The 24524-nt window shown below is 37.4% G+C and overlaps 1 protein-coding gene across 1 annotated transcript in view; it reads right to left on the bottom strand.

The window, feature by feature from the left end:
• Positions 1-1225: 1225 nt before the first annotated feature.
• sgms2b (sphingomyelin synthase 2b) overlaps positions 1226-24524 on the bottom strand; it is a 50702-nt gene continuing 27403 nt past the window's right edge. Inside the window, exons 4-6 of the mRNA XM_079803027.1 lie at positions 7062-7215; positions 3796-3968; positions 1226-2225 (exon numbers count right to left, since the gene is read on the bottom strand). Coding sequence (XP_079659153.1) covers positions 2040-2225; positions 3796-3968; positions 7062-7215 — 513 coding nt within the window. The 3' untranslated portion in view covers positions 1226-2039. The remainder of the gene's footprint in view (positions 2226-3795; positions 3969-7061; positions 7216-24524) is intronic.

Consider the following 24524-nt stretch of genomic DNA (forward strand, 5'->3'; position numbering starts at 1 on the left):
TGCTGCTCAAGAGTTTATTAACGCTTCTCCAGCAAAGTGTAGATTTACTCCACAACTACTACAACCAGTGGAGATGCATTATTAAAATGCGTAGTATGTGGGCAGGCATGCAGTGTTTTAGAGTTAAACAGATTCTGGAGGCTCATATTATTGCAGTTTATTCACCATAACACTGGTTGTATTTTGCATCCTTCAATTATGTGATAATATCTGACATTTTCCAAGGCTTTGATCCAATCCATCAAATGTAGAGTATCTTCACAATGATGTTTTGGTGAAGATGTTTACTGCCAAAATGGGTAACTTCGATTAACCCTCTGGTGCTCTTCGGTCATTTTTGACCGGAAAATTTTCTGTTTTGAAATTAAAATCACAGCTTCATTGGAATGATATGAAACTTGGTGACTTTTCTAGAATTCGGTATGCAAACACAAAAAATTGGGGTCATGATTCGAGCATGCTAAGTGGTCATAAAAAATAAAAAAAACGTTCATTGTCTTCGGTCATAAATGACCGGCCATAGGACATGAATGGGAAATCAGCAAAAACACAATTCACTGAATATTTTTTTGTACAATCTACAAATCGGCCACGATGCTGAAAAAAAGTACACAGCAGTAAAGGGGTGACACACTAAAACATCAAGAGTGTGATATTGACACATCCACTCACACACACACACACACACCCCTATGAAAAACTGAACCTATGAACCATTTTGAATTTTTTTAAATCACAGCTTCATCAGAATGATATGAAAAAATACTCCCACTAGTGCTCTTCTATGACCCCCATAGGAAATGAATGGGACATTTTTTTAAATATATATTCAAATCCATTAAAAAAAAAATCATTAAATGTGTTCAAAACAGAACTAGGGAATTCTCAAGCCTCCCCTCTAGTGATTACACACATGGTTGCATGATTTCTTAAATAAATCCAAAAGAGGGCACTAATCTGCCTTCAAAAAAAAAAGGATTTTGAAGGCCTAGTCTCTATTTTAACCTGAAATACTGCACACAAAAACAAAAAAATTTACAAAAACATCAAATCATCTCAAAATACAAAATTAAAATATTTTAAATATTATTGAAGAAAAATAAATTGCATTGGTTTTACTGGGGTGGAGGAAGTATAATTTTAAGGTGACCGGGAAGACGACCAATGCAACCCCTAAACGAAGAGCACCAGAGGGTTAAAGCAAGGATTAGGCCTTAGTTCAGTTAGGATATTTAAGCAACTTTAATAAACGTGCCTTAGAAAAAAATATGCACACCAGTAATGTTGAGACATGTTTTAAATGTCAGTGCAAGTTGCTTACAGCTCAAACATGCATTATAGTCTGGGAATATCTTAAGCCTTGCGTGTGAAACTGGGGGGGGTAGGTTTTTTTGGCATTAAGTGTTCAGTTATGCATGCCAAAAAAAACAAATCCAAGCCAGTTTCACCTGTGCAAAAAGCCTGCAAAATGCATTTGAGCAAATACACTATGCAATGTGCACAGTGTTTATTTGTCACATACATCTATAGCAAAGGTTCAATGTTTTTCCCCACAAATCAGCTGGCAGTTTTAAAATTATTTAAAACAGCACTAAACCAGAAAAATAATGATAAGAACAAGAAGTGTAATCGGAGTTGTAGAACTTAAGAAAATAGTATTTATTTTGCATAAAACAAATAAAACATTTCTTTCACGAGGCAATGAACAAATTAAAAACTACACATACTTTTCAATCCTTCATTGTGAAACATCATTAAAATGAGCATCTTAATTATGTCCGAGTATGATGTGGGGAAAAAAATACTATCAGGAACAAACACCGAGCGCCCTGTTCCCCTCAGATGAAGAAAACGGCACGTTTATAGAGATATAAACTCCACCAGGAACCATCCAAAGCATGTAAAGCTGTCCGACAGGCACTTCAAGTAAACAGGAACGAAAAATCGCACAGATGGTGTTCTGTGGCGCACACTTGCATTTCCATTTCTACTGCGGGACTTTGTTACCCAACAAACGCACAGTCTGACGCTTGAGCACCTCATTCATCTCGTGTGCTCTGCACTTTGGAGTAGCTCTTGCACGGGTTCTTGAAGCACGTGGACGGAAGCGACACGGGCCATGAGAACGCGCAGGGAACTGTGGTCTTAACGTTCTTCTCCAGGAAGTTAAACACCAGGTTCCACCAGGTGCGGTTCAGGTAGTTGTGAGGAGATCCTCTCAAGGCCTACAGAACCAGGAGAGAATACAAAACATGTTGTCTTGGTACAATTTGCCATTTAGTAAGAAAAAAACAAGGATTTGCCAGCATGAATATGAGCTTTTGTTTGAGCAGCTTTTGAATATGATGTACACTAGCGGTAACATGTTTTAATATAACAATGCAGGCCTAGTGAAAGGGGGGGGGGGTCTTTTTTTCAAAAAAGGGGACCTTTTTCACATCATATTTACTACTATGTTTTAATGATATTAAAATTAAAATTGATAATAATATAATAGAAAGAGTTAATTACATTAAGTTCTTAGGAGTGATTATAGATCATAAAATGGCATGTATATACCATATACAAAATTTCCAAAAGAAAAAATCAAAAACAATTGCAATTTTATATAAATTGCAATATATTTTGAATAGGGCTGTCAAAAGATTAATCGCGATTAATCGCATCCAAAATAAAAGTTTGTGTTTACATAATATATATATGTGTGTCTACTCTGTTAATTATTATTTATATATAAATACACACACATTCATGTATATATTTAAGAAATATTTGCATGTATATAGTGCATATACATTTATATAATCTATAATATATATATAAATATAAATGTTTTATATATAAAAATAATATTTGTTTCTTAAATATATACATGAATGTGTGTGTATTTATATATAAATAATAATTAACAGAGTACACACACATATATTATATAAACACAAACTTTTATTTTGGATGCGATTAATCGCGATTAATCTTTTGACAGCCCTATTCACAATATGTACACATTCATTATTAATCGTATGCATCATATGAAGAAAACGGATTTGTTAATGTTTCTTGTCCTCTCACTTTGACAGTTGCTAATTATTACATTAAATCACGGAAATGATATACGTATTTATATACCTAGGCCTATTTTAAATTAGAAATGGTGAAATTAGACACAGATTTATTAGTTTGCCGGATTATTTTTATCGGTAGTTTAACATTTCAATCCTAAAACAGCTGCCAAATATGAAATGTTTAGTTTAGCTACATCTTATCTCGCACTTTAATGAGCGTTTACTGGAATTTGCGCTCAGCAGCTTCTGTGAACATAAAGCCCGCCTACTTTGTTTTGATTGGTCATCTTAAATGTTTTGACGATGACGAGCGGTGACAGATCACAACATTTAAAGCCTACACGTCGGAAAAATAAAGGAGGTCCCGATTCGAATTATTGGCCTTCATTACTTAAAATAACACCGGTTTATTACAAAAAACAGAATTAAATTCTGGACCTTTGGTTCGTTCTGCCTACGGGCATGCAATGTTTTTGATAGAAGTCTCTTCTGCTCACCAAGGCTGCAATTATTTGATCAAAAATGCATTAAAGATTGTGAAAAGTGAAGTTTTCTATGTGAATATACTGTAAAATGTAGTTTATTCCTGTGATCAAAGCTGAATTTGTTATCATTACGCCATTCTTCAGATTCACATGATCCTTCTACTGCATCTTCCAGAGTAAGAAGAGATGGAATGGAAGTCAAATGTTGCTTTTGTAGGATATATATAGTGTTTGTGAGCTTTTACCTGGTTGTTGGCCATGGTGTGGTACCAGTAGAAGAGGCGTGAAGTGATGAAATACGCCACCACTACATCCACGCTGTAATGCTCATGTGCTATCAGGATACAGACCACGCCCACTGCACTTAGCAACCAGCAGATGACGTGATAGCAACGCCAGAGCCGCGAGCGGGGCGAGTCTACGACACAAAACAACAAACGTAAACCACACAACAATAGAAAGAACTAGCAAGCAGCGGCATTCAAGTAGAGGCTCTCAGAGCAAACATTTGGGCTTGTGAACATTCAATATTTAATAATTGAGGACACCACAAAACACGCTGTGATGCAATATCAATTTGATTCAATGCAGTGGCCTGAATGAAAGGAGAAATTGGCTTTCAGCGGGACTTAGCCAGTGGCGGGCCGAAAAGCCATTTGTCTGTGCAGGTGGACGGACGTGAACCAATCAGGCTTCAGTATTCAGAGATAAACAGTTTTGCCCATGAGCGTCGGTTACTGATGCAATGCCAGTGAACCGTATCGATACATTTTCTATTCATCAAAAACAAATATCATATGGATGTTCCATTAACGTTTTCTGCTAAACATCACAAAAAATATTAACATCATAAAGACGAGAACTACAGAAGCCCTGAACCACAAAGTAAAAAAAATAAATAAATAGATTTTCGAGATTAAAGTCGAAATATTTTGTGAATAAAGGTGAAATATTTCAAGATTAAAGTCTAAATATTTTGAGATTAAAGTCTAAATATTTTGTGAATAAAGTCAAAATATTTTGTGAATAAAGTCGAAATATTTCAAGATTAAAGTCGAATTAAAGTCGAAATATTTCAAGATTAAAGTCGAAATATTTCGAGATTAAAGTCGAAATATTTTGTGAATAAAGGTGAAATATTTCAAGATTAAAGTCTAAATATTTTGAGATTAAAGTCTAAATATTTTGTGAATAAAGTCAAAATATTTTGTGAATAAAGTCGAAATATTTCAAGATTAAAGTCGAATTAAAGTCGAAATATTTCAAGATTAAAGTCGAAATATTTCAAGATTAAAGTCGAAATATTTCAAGATTAAAGTCGAAATATTTCAAGATTAAAGTCGAAATATTTCGAAATTAAAGTCGAAATATTTCGTGAATAAAGTCGAAATATTTCGAGAATAAAGTCGAAATATTTCGAGAATAAAGTCGAAATATTTCGAGAATAAAGTCGAAATATTTCGAGAATAAAGTCGAAATATTTCATGAATAAAGTCGAAATATTTCATGAATAAAGTCGAAATATTTCATGAATAAAGTCGAAATATTTTGAGATTAAAGTCGAAATATATCTTGAGAATAAAGTCGAAATATTTTGTGAATAAAGTCGAAATATTTCGTGAATAAATTCGAAATATTTTGAGAATAAAGTTGAAATGTTTCATGAATAAAGTCGAAATATTTCATGAATAAAGTCGAAATATTTTGTGAATAAAGTCGAAATATTTTGTGAATAAAGTCGAAATATTTTGTGAATAAAGTCGAAATATTTCGAGAATAAAGTCGAAATATTTCATGAATAAAGTCGAAATATTTCATGAATAAAGTCGAAATGTTTCATGAATAAAGTCGAAATATTTCATGAATAAAGTCGAAATATATCTTGAGAATAAAGTCGAAATATTTTGTGAATAAAGTCGAAATATTTTTAGATTAAAGTCGAAATATTTCGTGAATAAAGTCGAAATTATTTCGTGAATAAAGTCGAAATATTTAGTGAATAAAGTCGAAATATTTCATGAATAAAGTCGAAATATTTCATGAATAAAGTCGAAATATTTCATGAATAAAGTCGAAATATTTCGAGATTAAAGTCGAAATATATCTTGAGAATAAAGTCAAAATATTTTGTGAATAAAGTCTAAATATTTTTAGATTAAAGTCGAAATATTTCGTGAATAAAGTCGAAATATTTAGTGAATATTTTCACCAAAACTGACACACACACATGTAAGGGCTCACTCCGAGGACATGGTAGGATTGAGCCTCTTGGTGGCGCTATAATAGAACAAAACATGAACTTCCCATAGACTACAATGCATTTTTCAGCCTTTTTGCCTAAAATCATCTTAAAATGTGTTTAATTGCTCATCGCTGCCGTTTATCTGACACTCCCAGCCATGTTGCTTGCAGCTATATTTAGACATTGCATTCATGAACTCAATAGAAACACACGTGATTGGTAATAATGCGCAACACGATTATAACAGATGGCTTTTGAGAAGACTAATTTCAACCGCCAAAGTGGCTAGTGTGAGTGTTACACGCCACAGCCGAAATACACCCTGATTATTATCCCTTAAATGTCACCCTCGTCTTGTCTGAACGTGTTCGTTCGTCTTCGGCTTAAGCTTCACGTTATTATTTCCCAGACGCAGTTTTGGTATTGAGGTCAAAGTCCACTTGCCTTGCGTTCGTAGATTTGAAGTTTCCCCCTATTACAGACTTTCTTCAGGGTGACCATCTTCGATCAAGTTTCCCTCAGGACTTTTGTAAAAGCCAAAATATGACCACGCCTCAGATTTGGTGCCTTTAGAAGGCTGAGGGCATTTCTGTGTGATTTTAAAATACTTGAAGGAAACGGTTCACTTTAAGCAGTTATTGTCTATGGAGCAGATTTCTGTTTGTTGTACATCAGATACAGATACATTAGCACAGTAGGCCTACATTACATTTATCTGAATGCATTAATGAGAGCGTGATTGTGTGTGTGAATTACTCTTACTGTCTCTATTCATTATGAAGCTGTGGTTTGTACTTACATCAAAGGTATTCAAATATATGCCTATAACGGTTGAGTTTCTAAACTACTTTAGTGACTTTACTTTAGTCACAGGACGGCGTGACACTGCTCTCTGCGCGTGATCTTCATGTGATGTGCGAGCTTCTGTCTGAGTGTTCGTTTGTCACAATATATCAGGCATTAGTTCAACATAACACACATCTGATGGACTAAAATCCCTTTATTATGCAAACTGGCAGGCCTTAAAACACATACAAGAAGTTCTGAATATCTGTTTAGATTATTTTTCGATCAATCGTACAGCCCTAGGATTTACCGCAAGTTTTCAAAATCGTGATAATCGCACACGGTTTTAATGATAATTCAATTTTAAACGATATTACTAACCATCAGTGCATTTCATCGTGGTTTATCGCGAAAGCTGTAATCGTTCCACCCCTAATTGTGAGCATAAAAAAACAAAACCAGTAATGGTTTCCTCATACTCACATTCCTGGATGAAGAGGAAGGTGAGGGTCAGCATGACCGTGTGGCCGCTATACAGAAAGTCTCCGCACATGAGATGGGAGCCTGTGATGGACAAACCTCCTCCAGACACCAGCTGCAAAACCCGCATGAACTTGCCGTGAGAATCATCGTAGAGCTGAAGGGAAACAGACCAAACATGAGGTAAAAGCACAAAGCAAATTAATACACTATATTGACAAAAGTATCGGGACACCCCTCTAAATCAGTGAGTTCAGGTGTTCAGTCCCTTCATGGCCACAGGTGAGTAAATCAAGCACTAGTGCAGACGCTTCTACACACATCAGTGAGAGAATGGGCCGCTCTCAGGAGCTCAGAGAACTCAAGCGTGGTACCATGATCGTGCAATAAGTCCAAATACTATACTAAATATTCCACGCTCAACTGTTAGTGGTGTTTTAACAAAGTGGAAGCAATTGGGGACAACAGCAACTCAGCCACGAAGTGAAATCACAGAGCGGGGTCAGCGCATGCTGAGGGTCACAGAAGTCGCCAACTTTCAGAGTCATTAAAGACCTCGTGTGGCCTTCAGATGAGCTCAAGAACAGTGTGTAGAGCTTCAGGGAATGGGTTTCCATGGCCGAGCAGCTCATCCAAGCCTTACATCACCAAGTGCAATGCAAAGCGTGGGATGCAGTGGGGTAAAGCGCGCCGCCACTGGACTCTAGAGCAGAGGAGACGTGTTCTCTGAGTGACCAATCACGCTTCTCTGTCTGACAATCCCATGGACGAGTCTGGGTTTGGCGGTTGCCAGGAGAACGGGACTGGGATTATGGGGTGGGGTTGTTTTTCAGGGCCCCTTAGTTCCAGTGAAAGGAACTCTTAACGCTTCACCAAGACATTTTGGACAATTTCATGCTCCCAACTTTGTGGGAACAGTTTGGGGACGGCCCCTTCCTGTCCCAGCATGACTGACCAGTGCACAAAGCGTCTCCATAAAGACATGATGAGCGAGTTTGGTGTGGAGGAACTCGAGTCCTGACCTCAACCCGATAGAACAGCTTTGGGATGAATTAGAGCGGAGACTGAGAGCCAGTAGGCTTCTCGTCCAACATGTAGAGACTACAGCATGTATCAGCAATAGGGATGGGAATTTCAAGCAAAAATTATATTCAATGATCGCTGGAAACTATTTGATTGTTATTCGAAAAAGTGCAAATCCTCCCCCCAAATGCACGCGTGTATAGGCTACACACACATAGAGAGAGAGAGGGAGAGAGACCACACTGTTTGATTCATTAGGGAATAGGCTATATATAGACCCCTTCACGGTTCATGTCACAGGAAAATTCGCAGTTCGCAGAGCGCATGTCAGGGTCAGAAAGTTCATTCCATCCCATTGAATTGTGTGTTATCAGAGAATTTCTCGTCAAGAAAAAAAATGCAACTTTGAAAAATCGCACCAGTTGTGGAGTCAAGTTTTTCAGGATTCCTGCAGGTTCTCAACCGAAAAAAAAAAAAATTACAACCTCTCTGGCTGCAAGCTAGTAAACGGGCTGGGGTGTGTTAATGATGTCACGCAGGTGGTGGAGTGATAACTGCTTTTAATTAATGAGTTTGAGATCGAATTCATGCTAGATTTTTTGCTATAAATTACGGACATGGCACCTGAGGACTAATTCTCTTCATTCTCCGTTATTTTGATTTATTTCCAGAATCAATCATAAGCTTGTTCTTACTAGGGCACGGACGTAGGCTAACAAGGTGCTTTACATCTCTCGACAAACTAAAAGACATAATTGACATTTGTATGCAGGGCCTGAAATTAACTTTTTTGACCAGCAGCCACTTTTTTTTTCTCCTCGACATTAAGCCTGTTCACGTGTTTGTCCGGATTTGTGTGTGTGTGTGTGTGTGTGTGTGTGTTGTAAATATAATTTAGAAATATTCTCAACAGTGTTCAATCAGCTTTGACATATTTAAATCTGCATATCTTTGATATTTTTACCTTTTATAAAGGGCATTTTTTGCCATAATCTTATTAAATATAGGCTATGCTTCAGCTTTCAGTTTATATTCTTAAATTTGATCTATAAATTAAAACACTGTAGAGCTGTTACCAATCTAATTAAATAATTTACACTGAAAAATGACAACTGCATAAAAAAAATGTATGAGATTGTTTTAAATATTTTTGAATATACAAATAAGAAAAGTTGCAAAGAGTGCTTAAACATGAAAGTAAACCACCAGTAGGTGGCAGCAGGTGACCGTTTTAATGAGTGAGTGAGTCGATTCGATCAAACGACTGATTCAATGAATTATTCAAACGCTGAATCATTCAGTAACATTGATTTCTCCTCGAGAGGCTGCGCAAGCATCAACAGCGCAACATTGTTACCGTCAGTTTATTATACATCAGGCTATTATTATCCACTATCGATCGCCACTTACGCTAAATTAATGCAGAATCATTCTTGCATTTTGGTGATTCTCTAGTTGTTTTTTGTTATAGAGGTTTTAATCTGTCTAGTAAAATTCTCTTTCACTTGCCTCTTCAAAAATCCCCTAGTCCCACAAACATTGTTTTTTAACTTGTAAGAATACACATTTAAGTGCGGCCAAGTTATTAACAAAATCAATATAAGTAATAATAACTCTTATAATATACATTTTTAAAAAAAAATTTATTCATTGATGCAGTGTTTTGATGGCTGATTTAGTCACGGTCAGGAACTGTTAAACAGAACTAAATTAATAATATAGCTGCAAGCAGCAATACCGGGGCCAAGCGCAAAGAAGAAGACAAGACATGCCAAAAATGCTGGCAATGTCAGATCAACGGCAGCAATGAGCAATTAAAGACCTATTAAGGTGATTTTAGGCAAAATAGCTGTAAAATGATAAATACAGTCAATAATAATGATTTAATGATTTATCACTTTCAACCAATAGGTGGCACAGTTACAAAATTGATGTGGTGTGGTCAGAATAAGGGAACAATGACACATGCAAAGATTGGTGTCAATATATCAAAGCAGAGTGTCAATATAGTGTCAATATGTCATTGCAGAGATATAGCCTCAAGAGGCCTTTTCATTATAAGTATGGACCACATGGCGGTGCTGTTTTGAAACCATTTAAGCAGCTTAAAGGCATGGTGCTGATGGCCAATTTCAAGTTTCGTAATGGTACAACAATTCATTTGTGAAGCATAGCATTTTATATCATAAAACTGCATTGTAGTCAATGGGAATTTCATGTTTTGTTCTATTATAGCGCCACCAAGTGGCACAATCCTATCATTTTTTTATGTGTCCTTGGAGTGAGCCCATACATGTCTGTCAATTTTGGTGAAAATATCTTGTTTAGTTTTGGAGTTATATACATTTATATGAAAAAACACATGAAAAATGACTGACACCTGACTTTGATTGGATTTTACACCCCCTTACTATCAATATTTTGACATTTGAGTATTAGCATATAGCTATCGATCTATGTTTACGAACTTCTGACGCTGGTTTCGTCTCGATCGGACTAGCGGTTTCGAAGATATCAGCTAATGTTTTTAAAGTGCTAAATTACAACGCTGCATAAATATTACGCCGAAACCTGGCAAGTCTGGTATCGATGGACTCGGCGAGGATTCAGGAGACAAAAAAAAGTTACTCTCATGAAAATAAGTCAATCTCACCTAAAGTTATAAGCATTTGGAAAAAAAAATTCTCCACTAGGTGGCGCTGTTTCGAAACTTCTTGGGCTCATTCAGGGCATCGTGTTGATGACCCAAACCGAGTTTTGTAACAATCCGTTCATGTGTTCATAAAATACAGCATTTTAGCACATAATTCAAAATGTTCGACAGCCAAAATGGCCGATATGGTCAAATTGAATATTAGACGACTCTGCATGACGTCCTGAATCTAACGAGACCACTTTTATGATTTTTGGACAAACGGTTCAAAAGTTATAAGCAAAAACAGCTATTTTTTGTATCTCCGGACCAGTAGGTGGCGCTGCGCCGAAACACTGGATGTTGCCTAATGTCATGCTTGTGATTAGATGTCCCAAGTTTGGTTTGAATACGATAAAGCGTTGCGGAGATATTGGCTTAAGTGTGTTTTTGCAACCGCTACGTAAAATTTGTTTGCGCGTTTATCGCAAATGATTTGACGAATCAACTTGATTTGCAAGATTTTTTGTCAGCATGGTCTGAAGATGATCTGGTTCAATTTTCGTGCAAATCGGATGAACCGTCTAGGACGAGTTCGTAAAAGTAGGTTTTTCGGAAAATTCAAAATGGCGGGAACATTTTTATGACGGAAAATGACGTCATATGGTGCATTCGAATCGTCTTGAGCCAAGGAATCAGAGGAAAAAAAAATTTTGTTTCTAGCCCTTATGGTTCAAAAGTTATTAGCATAAACATGAGTCAAATTTTGGACTGATGGTGGCGCTAGAGGGATTGAGTTTGAGACTCCAAATTTGCTACGGTGACATTTCAGACTGTCCTCTATTAGTGTGCCAAATTTCACAACTTTTTACCATACGGTTCTATGGGCTGCCATAGACTTCGTGGCGGAAGAAGAAGAAGAAGAAGATGAATAATAAATATAGCTGCAAGCAGCAATACCGGGGCCAAGCGCAAAGAAGAAGACAAGACATGCCAAAATGGCTGGCAGTGTCAGATCAACTGGAGCAATGAGCAATTAATCACGTTTTAAGATGATTTTAGGCAAAAGGCTGAAAAATGCATTGTAGTCTGAGAGTGTCAGACCAACTGCAACAATTAACAATTATACAGTTTAAGAAGATTAGGCAAAATGGCTGAAATATCATATATAGAGTCACTGATAATATAAGTTAATGGTTTATCACTTTTGACCAATAGGTGGCACAGTTACGAAATTGATGTGGTGTAGTCAGAATAAGGGAACAATGACACATGCAAAGTTTGATGCCAATATGTCAAAGCATTGCAGAGATACAGCCTCAAGAGTCATTTTGGCATCATGGCTCAACTTCGTCACTGCGGTTTACAAAAACGGTTTCATCTATTGATGCAAAATCCCTAACTTTTTGTTGACATAGTCTGAAGATGATACGATTCGATTTTGGTGGAAATTGGATAAACGGTCTAGGATGAGTTTGAAAAAGTAGGTTTTGATCAAATAAGAACATTGAGGACAGGATGTTTGACCAAATATGGCAAAATTAGTATCTATGTTCTCGGCATGAGCCAATAAATGTATTATGACCAGTTTCAATATACTAGGCTAATTTAATCAAAAGTTATTAGCATTTTTGTCAAGTTTGTTATATCTTTCGACCACAAGGTGGCACTGCCCTAAAACTTTTTGAGTACCTTCAGGGCATAGCATGGAAGTCACATACCGAGTTTAGTAACAATATACTAATGCATTTGTAAAATATAGCATTTTTTGACAAAATTCAAAATGGCCGACAGCCAAAATGGCCGATATGGTAAAATTGAATATCAGACGACTCGGCATGCCGTCCTGAATGTAACGAGACCACTTTTATGATTTTTGGACAAACAGTTCAGAAGTTATAAGCAAAAATAGCCATTTTTCGTATCTCCGGACCAGTAGGTGGCGCTGCGCCGAAACGCTTTATGTTGCCTCAAGTCATGCTTGTGATGACATGTACCAAGTTTGGTTTGAATACGATAAAGCGTTGCGGAGATATTGCCTTAAGTGTGTTTTTGCAACCGCTACGTAAAATTTGTTTGCGCGTTTATCGCAAATGATTTGACGAATCAACTTGATTTGCAAGATTTTTTGTCAGCATGGTCTGAAGATGATCTGGTTCAATTTTCGTGCAAATCGGACAAACCGTCTAGGACGAGTTCGCAAAAGTAGGTTTTTTGGAAAATTAAATATGGTGGGGAAATTATCATGACCGAAAATGACGTCATAGGATGCAATTGAATCGGCATGAGCCAATGAATGTATTATGACCAGTTTCATTATACTAAACTAATTAAATCAAAAGTTATTAGCATTTTTGTCAAGTTTGTTATAACTTTTGACCACAAGGTGGCACTGCCCCAAAATTTTTTGAGTACCTTCAGGGCATGGAGTGGAAGTCACATACCGAGTTTAGTAACAATACACTAATGCATTTGTAAAATATAGCATTTTAGCACATAATTCAAAATGGCCGACAGCCAAAATGGCCGATATGGTAAAATTGAATATCAGACGACTCGGCATGCCGTCCTGAATCTAACGAGACTACTTTTATGATTTTTGGACAAACGGTTCAAATGGTATAAGCAAAAACAGCCATTTTTTGTATCTCCGGACCAGTAGGTGGCGCTGCGCCGAAACACTGCATGTAGCCTCAAGTCATGCTTGTGATGACATGTACCAAGTTTGGTTTGAATACGATAAAGCGTTGCGGAGATATTGCCTTAAGAGTGCTTTTGCAACCGCTACGTAAAATTTGTTTGCGCGTTTTTCGCAAATGATTTGACGAATCAACTTGATTTGCAAGATTTTTTGTCAGCATGGTCTGAAGATGATCTGGTTCAATTTTCGTGCAAATCGGATGAACCGTCTAGGACGAGTTCGCAAAAGTAGGTTTTTCGGTTAATTAAAAATGGCGGGAAAATTATTATGACGGAAAATGACGTCATAGGGTGCAATCGAATTGTCTTGAGCCAAGGAATCAGAGGAAAAAAGAATTTCGTTTCTAGCCCTTATGGTTCAAAAGTTATTAGCATAAACATGAGTCTAATTTTGGACTGATGGTGGCGCTAGAGGGATTGAGTTAGAGACTCAAAATTTGCTATGGTGACATTTCAGACTGTCCTCTATTAGTGTGCCAAATTTCATAACTTTTTACCATACGGTTCTATGGGCTGCCATAGACTTCGTGGCGGAAGAAGAAGAAGAAGAAGATGAAATATAGCTGCAAGCAGCAATACCGGGGCCAAGCGCAAAGAAGAAGACAAGACATGCCAAAATGGCTGGCAGTGTCAGATCAACTGCAGCAATGAGAAATTAATCATGTTTTAAGATGATTTTAGGCAAAAGGCTGAAAATGCATTGTAGTCTGAGAGTGTCAGACCAGCTGCAGCAATGAACAATTATACAGTTTAAGAAGATTAGGCAAAATGGCTGAAATATCATATATAGAGTCACTGATAATATAAGTTAATGGTTTATCACTTTTGACCAATAGGTGGCACAGTTACGAAATGTATGTGGTGTGGTCAGAATAAGAGAACAATGACACATGCAAAGTTTGATGCCAATATGTCAAAGCATTGCAGAGATACAGCCTCAAGAGTAATTTTGGCATCATGGCTCAACTTCGTCACTGCGGTTTACAAAAACGGTTTCATCTATTGATGCAAAATTCCTAACTTTTTGTTGACACAGTCTGAAGATGATACGATTCGATTTTGGTGGAAATTGGACAAACGGTCTAGGATGAGTTTGAAAAAGTAGGTTTTGATCAAATAAGAACATTGAGGACAGGATGTTTGACCAAATATGGCAAAATTAGTATCTATGTTCTCGGCATGAGCCAATGACTGTATTATGACCAGTTTCATTAAACTAGGCTAATTTAATCAAAAGTTATTAGCATGTTTGTAAATTTTGTTATAACCTCTGACCACAAGGTGGCACTGCCCAAAAACTTTTTGAGTACCTTCAAAGCATGGTGCGGAAGACATGAATTTTGGACAAACAGTTCAGAAGTTATAAGCAAAAATAGCCATTTTTTGTATCTCCGGACCAGTAGGTGGCGCTGCGCCGAAACGCTGCATGTTGCCTCAGGTCATGCTTGTGATGACATGTACCAAGATTGGTTTGAATACGATAAAGCGTTGTGGAGATATAGGCTTATGAGTGTTTTTGCAACCGCTACGCAAAATTTGTGTGCGCGTTTTTCGAAAACGATTTGACAAATCAACTTGATTTGCAAGATTTTTTGTCAGCATGGTCTGAAGATGATATGGTTCAATTTCTGTGCAAATCGGACAAACCGTCTAGGACGAGTTCGCAAAAGTAGGTTTTTTGGAAAATTAAAAATGGCGGGGAAATTATCATGACCGAAAATGACATCATAGGTTGCAATTGAATCGGCATGAGCCAATGACTCTATTATGACCAGTTTCAATATACTAGGCTAATTTAATCAAAAGTTATTAGCATTTTTGTCAAGTTTGTTATATCTTTTGACCACAAGGTGGCACTGCCCTAAAACTTTTTGAGTACCTTCAGGGCATAGCATGGAAGTCACATACCGAGTTTAGTAACAATACACTAATGCATTTGTAAAATATAGCATTTTTTGACAAAATTCAAAATGGCCGACAGCCAAAATGGCCGATATGGTAAAATTGAATATCAAACGACTCGGCATGCCGTCCTGAATGTAACGAGACCACTTTTATGATTTTTGGACAAACAGTTCAGAAGTTATAAGCAAAAATAGCAATTTTTCGTATCTCCGGACCAGTAGGTGGCGCTGCGCCGAAACGCTGTATGTTGCCTCAAGTCATGCTTGTGATGACATGTACCAAGTTTGGTTTAAATACGATAAAGCGTTGCGGAGATATTGCCTTAAGAGTGTTTTTGCAACCGCTACGTAAAATTTGTTTGCGCGTTTATCGCAAATGATTTGACGAATCAACTTGATTTGCAAGATTTTTTGTCAGCATGGTCTGAAGATGATCTGGATCAATTTTCGTGCAAATCGGATGAACCGTCTAGGACGAGTTCGTAAAAGTAGGTTTTTCGGAAAATTAAAAATGGCGGGAAAATTTTTATGACGGAAAATGACGTCATAGGGTGCAATCGAATCGCCTTGAGCCAAGGAATCAGAGGAAAAAAGAATTTTGTTTCTAGCCCTTATGGTTCAAAAGTTATTAGCATAAACATGAGTCAAAATTTGGACTGATGGTGGCGCTAGAGGGATTGAGTTTGAGACTCCAAATTTGCTACGGTGACATTTCAGACTGCCCTCTATTAGTGTGCCAAATTTCACAACTTTTTACCATACGGTTCTATGGGCTGCCATAGACTTCGTGGCGGAAGAAGAAGAAGAAGATGAATAATAATAATAAGAACGGGAACGGTTTCAATAGGTGCCTTCGCACCTTCGGTGCTTGGCCCCTAATAATAATAATAATAGGAACGGGAACGGTTTCAATAGGTGCCTTCGCACCTTCGGTGCTTGGCCCCTAATAATAAGAACGGGAACGGTTTCAATAGGTGCCTTCGCACCTTCGGTGCTTGGCCCCTAATAATAAATATAGCTGCAAGCAGCAATACCGGGGCCAAGCGCAAAGAAGAAGACAAGACATGCCAAAATGGCTGGCAGTGTCAGATCAACTGGAGCAATGAGCAATTAATCACGTTTTAAGATGATTTTAAGCCAAAGGCTGAAAATGCATTGTAGTCTGAGAGTGTCAGACCAACTGCAACAATTAACAATTATACAGTTTAAGAAGATTAGGCAAAATGGCTGAAATATCATATATTGAGTCACTGATAATGTAAGTTAATGGTTTATCACTTTTGACCAATAGGTGGCACAGATACGAAATTGATGTGGTGTGGTCAGAATAAGGGAACAATGACACATGCAAAGTTTGATGCCAATATGTCAAAGCATTGCAGAGATACAGCCTCAAGAGTAATTTTGGCATAATGGCTCAACTTCGTCGCTGCGGTTTACAAAAACGGTTTCATCTATTGATGCAAAATCCCTAACTTTTTGTTGACACAGTCTGAAGATGATACGATTCGATTTTGGTGGAAATTGGACAAACGGTCTAGGATGAGTTTGAAAAAGTAGGTTTTGATCAAATAAGAACATTGAGGACAGGATGTTTGACCAAATATGGAAAAATTAGTATCTCTGTTATCGGCATGAGCCAATGACTGTATTATGACCAGTATCATTAAACTAGGCTAATTTAATCAAAAGTTATTAGCATGTTTGTAAATTTTGTTATAACCTCTGACCACAAGGTGGCACTGCCCCAAAACGTTTTGAGTACCTTCAAAGCATGGTGCGGAAGACATGATTTTTGGACAAACAGTTCAAAAGTTATAAGCAAAAACAGCCATTTTTTGTATCTCCGGACCAGTAGGTGGCGCTGCGCAGAAACGCTGCAAGTTGCCTCAAGTCATGCTTGTGATGACATGTACCAAGTTTGGATTGAACACGATAAAGCATTGTGGAGATATAGCCTTATGAGTGTTTTTGCAACCGCTACGTAAAATTTGTGTGCACGTTTATCAAAAACGATTTGACGAATCAACTTGATTTGCAAGATTTTTTGTCAGCATGGTCTGAAGATGATCTGGTTCAATTTTCGTGCAAATCGGACAAACCGTCTAGGACGAGTTCGCAAAAGTAGGTTTTTTGGAAAATTAAATATGGCGGGGAAATTATCATAACCGAAAATGACGTCATAGGATGCAATTGAATCGGCATGAGCCAATGAATGTATTATGACCAGTTTCATTATACTAAGCTAATTAAATCAAAAGTTATTAGCATTTTTGTCAAGTTTGTTATAACTTTTGACCACAAGGTGGCACTGCCCCAAAACTTTTTGAGTACCTTCAGGGCATGGAGTGGAAGTCACATACCGAGTTTAGTAACAATACACTAATGCATTTGTAAAATATAGCATTTTAGCACATAATTCAAAATGGCCGACAGCCAAAATGGGCGATATGGTAAAATTGAATATCAGACGACTCGGCATGTCGTCCTGAATCTAACGAGACCACTTTTATGATTTTTGGACAAACGGTTCAAAAGTTATAAGCAAAAACAGCCATTTTTTGTATCTCCGGACCAGTAGGTGGCGCTGCGCCGAAACACTGCATGTTGCCTCAAGTCATGCTTGTGATGACATGTACCAAGTTTGGTTTGAATACGATAAAGCGTTGCGGAGATATTGCCTTAAGAGTGCTTTTGCAACCGCTACATAAAATTTGTTTGCGCGTTTATCGCAAATGATTTGACGAATCAACTTGATTTGCAAGATTTTTTGTCAGCATGGTCTGAAGATGATCTGGTTCAATTTTCGTGCAAATCGGATGAACCGTCTAGGACGAGTTCGCAAAAGTAGGTTTTTCGGTTAATTAAAAATGGCGGGAAAATTATTATGACGGAAAATGACGTCATAGGGTGCAATCGAAATGTCTTGAGCCAAGGAATCAGAGGAAAAAAGAATTTCGTTTCTAGCCCTTATGGTTCAAAAGTTATTAGCATAAACATGAGTCTAATTTTGGACTGATGGTGGCGCTAGAGGGATTGAGTTAGAGACTCAAAATTTGCTATGGTGACATTTCAGACTGTCCTCTATTAGTGTGCCAAATTTCATAACTTTTTACCATACGGTTCTATGGGCTGCCATAGACTTCGTGGCGGAAGAAGAAGAAGATGAATAATAATAATAATAGGAACGGGAACGGTTTCAATAGGTGCCTTCGCACCTTCGGTGCTTGGCCCCTAATAATAAGAACGGGAACGGTTTCAATAGGTGCCTTCGCACCTTCGGTGCTTGGCCCCTAATAAATATAGCTGCAAGCAGCAATACCGGGGCCAAGCGCAAAGAAGAAGACAAGACATGCCAAAATGGCTGGCAGTGTCAGATCAACTGGAGCAATGAGCAATTAATCACGTTTTAAGATGATTTTAAGCAAAAGGCTGAAAATGCATTGTAGTCTGAGAGTGTCAGACCAACTGCAACAATTAACAATTATACAGTTTAAGAAGATTAGGCAAAATGGCTGAAATATCATATATTGAGTCACTGATAATGTAAGTTAATGGTTTATCACTTTTGACCAATAGGTGGCACAGATACGAAATGTATGTGGTGTGGTCAGAATAAGGGAACAATGACACATGCAAAGTTTGATGCCAATATGTCAAAGCATTGCAGAGATACAGCCTCAAGAGTAATTTTGGCATAATGGCTCAACTTCGTCGCTGCGGTTTACAAAAACGGTTTCATCTATTGATGCAAAATCCCTAACTTTTTGTTGACACAGTCTGAAGATGATACGATTCGATTTTGGTGGAAATTGGACAAATGGTTTGAAAAAGTAGGTTTTGATCAAATAAGAACATTGAGGAAAGGATGTTTGACCAAATATGGCAAAATTAGTATCTATGTTCTTGGCATGAGCCAATAAATGTATTATGACCAGTTTCATTAAACTAGACTAATTTAATCAAAAGTTATTAGCATGTTTGTAAATTTTGTTATAACCTCTGACCACAAGGTGGCACTGCCCCAAAACATTTTGAGTACCTTCAAAGCATGGTGCGGAAGACATGATTTTTGGACTAAGAGTTCAAAAGTTATAAGCAAAAATAGCCATTTTTTGTATCTCCGGACCAGTAGGTGGCGCTGCGCCGAAACGCTGCATGTTGCTTCAGGTCATGCTTGTGATGACATATACCAAGATTGGTTTGAATACAATAAAGCGTTGTGGAGATATAGGCTTATGAGTGTTTTTGCAACCGCTACGCAAAATTTGTGTGCGCGTTTATCGAAAACGATTTGACAAATCAACTTGATTTGCAAGATTTTTTGTCAGCATGGTCTGAAGATGATCTGGTTAAATTTTCGTGCAAATCGGACAAACTGTCTAGGACGAGTTCGTAAAAGTAGGTTTTTTGGAAAATTAAAAATGGCGGGGAAATTATCATGACCGAAAATGACATCATAGGTTGCAATTGAATCGGCATGAGCCAATGACTCTATTATGACCAGTTTCAATATACTAGGCTAATTTAATCAAAAGTTATTAGCATTTTTGTCAAGTTTGTTATATCTTTTGACCACAAGGTGGCACTGCCCTAAAACTTTTTGAGTACCTTCAGGGCATAGCAAGGAAGTCACATACCGAGTTTAGTAACAATATACTAATGCATTTGTAAAATATAGTATTTTTTGACAAAATTCAAAATGGCCGACAGCCAAAATGGCCGATATGGTAAAATTGAATATCAGACGACTCGGCATGCCGTCCTGAATGTAACGAGACCACTTTTATGATTTTTGGACAAACAGTTCAGAAGTTATAAGCAAAAATAGCAATTTTTCGTATCTCCGGACCAGTAGGTGGCGCTGCGCCGAAACGCTGTATGTTGCCTCAAGTCATGCTTGTGATGACATGTACCAAGTTTGGTTTGAATACGATAAAGCGTTGCGGAGATATTGCCTTAAGAGTGTTTTTGCAACCGCTACGTAAAATTTGTTTGCGCGTTTATCGCAAATGATTTGACGAATCAACTTGATTTGCAAGATTTTTTGTCAGCATGGTCTGAAGATGATCTGGTTCAATTTTCGTGCAAATCGGATGAACCGTCTAGGACGAGTTTGTAAAAGAAGGTTTTTCGGAAAATTCAAAATGGCGGGAAAATTTTTATGACGGAAAATGACGTCATAGGCTGCAATGGAATCGTCTTGAGCCAAGGAATCAGAGGAAAAAAGAATTTTGTTTCTAGCCCTTATGGTTCAAAAGTTATTAGCATAAACATGAGTCAAATTTTGGACTGATGGTGGCGCTAGAGTGATTGAGTTAGAGACTCCAAATTTGCTACGGTGACATTTCAGACTGTCCTCTATTAGTGTGCCAAATTTCACAACTTTTTACCATACGGTTCTATGGGCTGCCATAGACTTCGTGGCAGAAGAAGAAGAAGAAGAAGAAGATGAAATATAGCTGCAAGCAGCAATACCGGGGCCAAGCGCAAAGAAGAAGACAAGACATGCCAAAATGGCTGGCAGTGTCAGATCAACTGGAGCAATGAGCAATTAATCACGTTTTAAGATGATTTTAGGCAAAAGGCTGAAAAATGCATTGTAGTCTGAGAGTGTCAGACCAACTGCAACAATTAACAATTATACAGTTTAAGAAGATTAGGCAAAATGGCTGAAATATCATTTATAGAGTCACTGATAATATAAGTTAATGGTTTATCACTTTTGACCAATAGGTGGCACAGTTACGAAATTGATGTGGTGTAGTCAGAATAAGGGAACAATGACACATGCAAAGTTTGATGCCAATATGTCAAAGCATTGCAGAGATACAGCCTCAAGAGTCATTTTGGTATCATGGCTCAACTTCGTCACTGCGGTTTACAAAAACGGTTTCATCTATTGATGCAAAATCCCTAACTTTTTGTTGACATAGTCTGAAGATGATACGATTCGATTTTGGTGGAAATTGGATAAACGGTCTAGGATGAGTTTGAAAAAGTAGGTTTTGATCAAATAAGAACATTGAGGACAGGATGTTTGACCAAATATGGCAAAATTAGTATCTATGTTCTCGGCATGAGCCAATAAATGTATTATGACCAGTTTCATTAAACTAGGCTAATTTAATCAAAAGTTATTAGCATGTTTGTAAATTTTGTTATAACCTCTGACCACAAGGTGGCACTGCCCCAAAACTTTTTGAGTACCTTCAAAGCATGGTGCGGAAGACCCATACCAAGTTTCGTAACGATTGACTAATGCGTTTGTAAAATATAGTATTTTAGCACATAATTCAAAATGGCCGAGAGCCAAAATGGCCGATATGGTAAAATTGAATATCAGACAACTCTGAATACCGTCCTGAATCTAACGAGACAACTTTTATGATTTTTGGACAAACAGTTCAAAAGTTATAAGCAAAAATAGCCATTTTTTGTATCTCCGGACCAGTAGGTGGCGCTGCGCAGAAACGCTGCAAGTTGCCTCAAGTCATGCTTGTGATGACATGTACCAAGTTTGGATTGAATACGATAAAGCGTTGTGGAGATATAGCCTTATGAGTGTTTTTGCAACCGCTACGTAAAATTTGTGTGCACGTTTATCAAAAACGATTTGACGAATCAACTTGATTTGCAAGATTTTTTGTCAGCATGGTCTGAAGATGATCTGGTTCAATTTTCGTGCAAATCGGACAAACCGTCTAGGACGAGTTCGCAAAAGTAGGTTTTTTGGAAAATTAAATATGGCGGGGAAATTATCATGACCGAAAATGACGTCATAGGATGCAATTGAATCGGCATGAGCCAATGAATGTATTATGACCAGTTTCATTATACTAAGCTAATTAAATCAAAAGTTATTAGCATTTTTGTCAAGTTTGTTATAACTTTTGACCACAAGGTGGCACTGCCCCAAAACTTTTTGAGTACCTTCAGGGCATGGAGTGGAAGTCACATACCGAGTTTAGTAACAATACACTAATGCATTTGTAAAATATAGCATTTTAGCACATAATTCAAAATGGCCGACAGCCAAAATGGCCGATATGGAAAAATTGAATATCAGACGACTCGGCATGCCGTCCTGAATCTAACGAGACAACTTTTATGATTTTTGGACAAACGGTTCAAAAGTTATAAGCAAAAACAGCCATTTTTTGTATCTCCGGACCAGTAGGTGGCGCTGTGCCGAGACACTGCATGTTGCCTCAAGTCATGCTTGTGATGACATGTACCAAGTTTGGTTTGAATACGATAAAGCGTTGCGGAGATATTGCCTTAAGAGTGCTTTTGCAACCGCTACGTAAAATTTGTTTGCGTGTTTATCGCAAATGATTTGACGAATCAACTTGATTTGCAAGATTTTTTGTCAGCATGGTCTGAAGATGATCTGGTTCAATTTTCGTGCAAATCGGATGAACCGTCTAGGACGAGTTCGCAAAAGTAGGTTTTTCGGTTAATTAAAAATGGCGGGAAAATTATTATGACGGAAAATGACCTCATAGGGTGCAATCGAATTGTCTTGAGCCAAGGAATCAGAGGAAAAAAGAATTTCGTTTCTAGCCCTTATGGTTCAAAAGTTATTAGCATAAACATGAGTCTAATTTTGGACTGATGGTGGCGCTAGAGGGATTGAGTTAGAGACTCAAAATTTGCTAAGGTGACATTTCAGACTGTCCTCTATTAGTGTGCCAAATTTCATAACTTTTTACCATACGGTTCTATGGGCTGCCATAGACTTCGTGGCGGAAGAAGAAGAAGAAGATGAATAATAAATATAGCTGCAAGCAGCAATACCGGGGCCAAGCGCAAAGAAGAAGACAAGACATGCCAAAATGGCTGGCAGTGTCAGATCAACTGGAGCAATGAGCAATTAATCACCTTTTAAGATGATTTTAGGCAAAAGGCTGAAAAATGCATTGTAGTCTGAGAGTGTCAGACCAACTGCAACAATGAACAATTATACAGTTTAAGAAGATTAGGCAAAATGGCTGAAATATCATATATAGAGTCACTGATAATATAAGTTAATGGTTTATCACTTTTGACCAATAGGTGGCACAGTTACGAAATTGATGTGGTGTGGTCAGAATAAGGGAACAATGACACATGCAAAGTTTGATGCCAATATGTCAAAGCATTGCAGAGATACAGCCTCAAGAGTCATTTTGGCATCATGCCTCAACTTCGTCGCTGAGGTTTACAAAAACGGTTTCATCTATTGATGCAAAATCCCTAACATTTTGTTGACACAGTCTGAAGATGATACGATTCGATTTTGGTGGAAATTGGACAAACGGTCTAGGATGAGTTTGAAAAAGTAGATTTTGATCAAATAAGAACATTGCGGACAGGATGTTTGACCAAATATGTCAAAATTAGTATCTATATTCTTGGCATGAGCCAATAAATGTATTATGACCAGTTTCATTAAACTAGGCTAATTTAACCAAAAGTTATTAGCATTTTCGTAAATGTTGTTATAACCTTTGACCACAAGGTGGCACTACCCCAAAACTTTTTGAGTACCTTCAAAGCATGGTGCGGAAGACACATACCAAGTTCCGTAACGATAGACTAATGCGTTTGTAAAATATAGTATTTTAGCACATAATTCAAAATGGCCGATATGGTAAAATTGTCAGAAAATATCAGACAACTCTGCATGCCGTCCTGAATCTAACGAGACCACTTTTATGATTTTTGACAAACAGTTCAAAAGTTATAAGCAAAAATAGATTTTTTTTTTGTATCTCCTGACCAGTAGGTGCCGCTGAGCCGAAACGCTGCATGTTGCCTCAAGTCATGCTTGTGATGACATGTACCAAGTTTGGTTTGAATACGATAAAGCGTTGCGGAGATATTGCCTTAAGTGTGTTTTTGCAACCGCCATGTAAAATTTGTTTGCGCGTTAGTCGAAAACGATTTGACGAATCAACTTGATTTGCAAGATTTTTTGTCAGCATGGTCTGAAGATGATTTGGTTTAATTTTCGTGCAAATCGGACAAACCGTCTAGGACGAGTTCGCAAAAGTAGGTTTTTTGGAAAATTAAAAATGGCGGGGAAATTATCATGACCGAAAATGACGTCATAGGGTGCAATTGAATCGGCATGAGCCAATGAATGTATTATGACCAGTTTCAATAAACTAAGCTAATTTAATCAAAAGTTATTAGCATTTTTGTAAATTTTGTTATAACCTT

This window comes from Gobio gobio (genome assembly GCF_949357685.1).
Source record: "Gobio gobio genome assembly, chromosome: 21".
NCBI classification, from domain to species: domain Eukaryota; kingdom Metazoa; phylum Chordata; class Actinopteri; order Cypriniformes; family Gobionidae; genus Gobio; species Gobio gobio.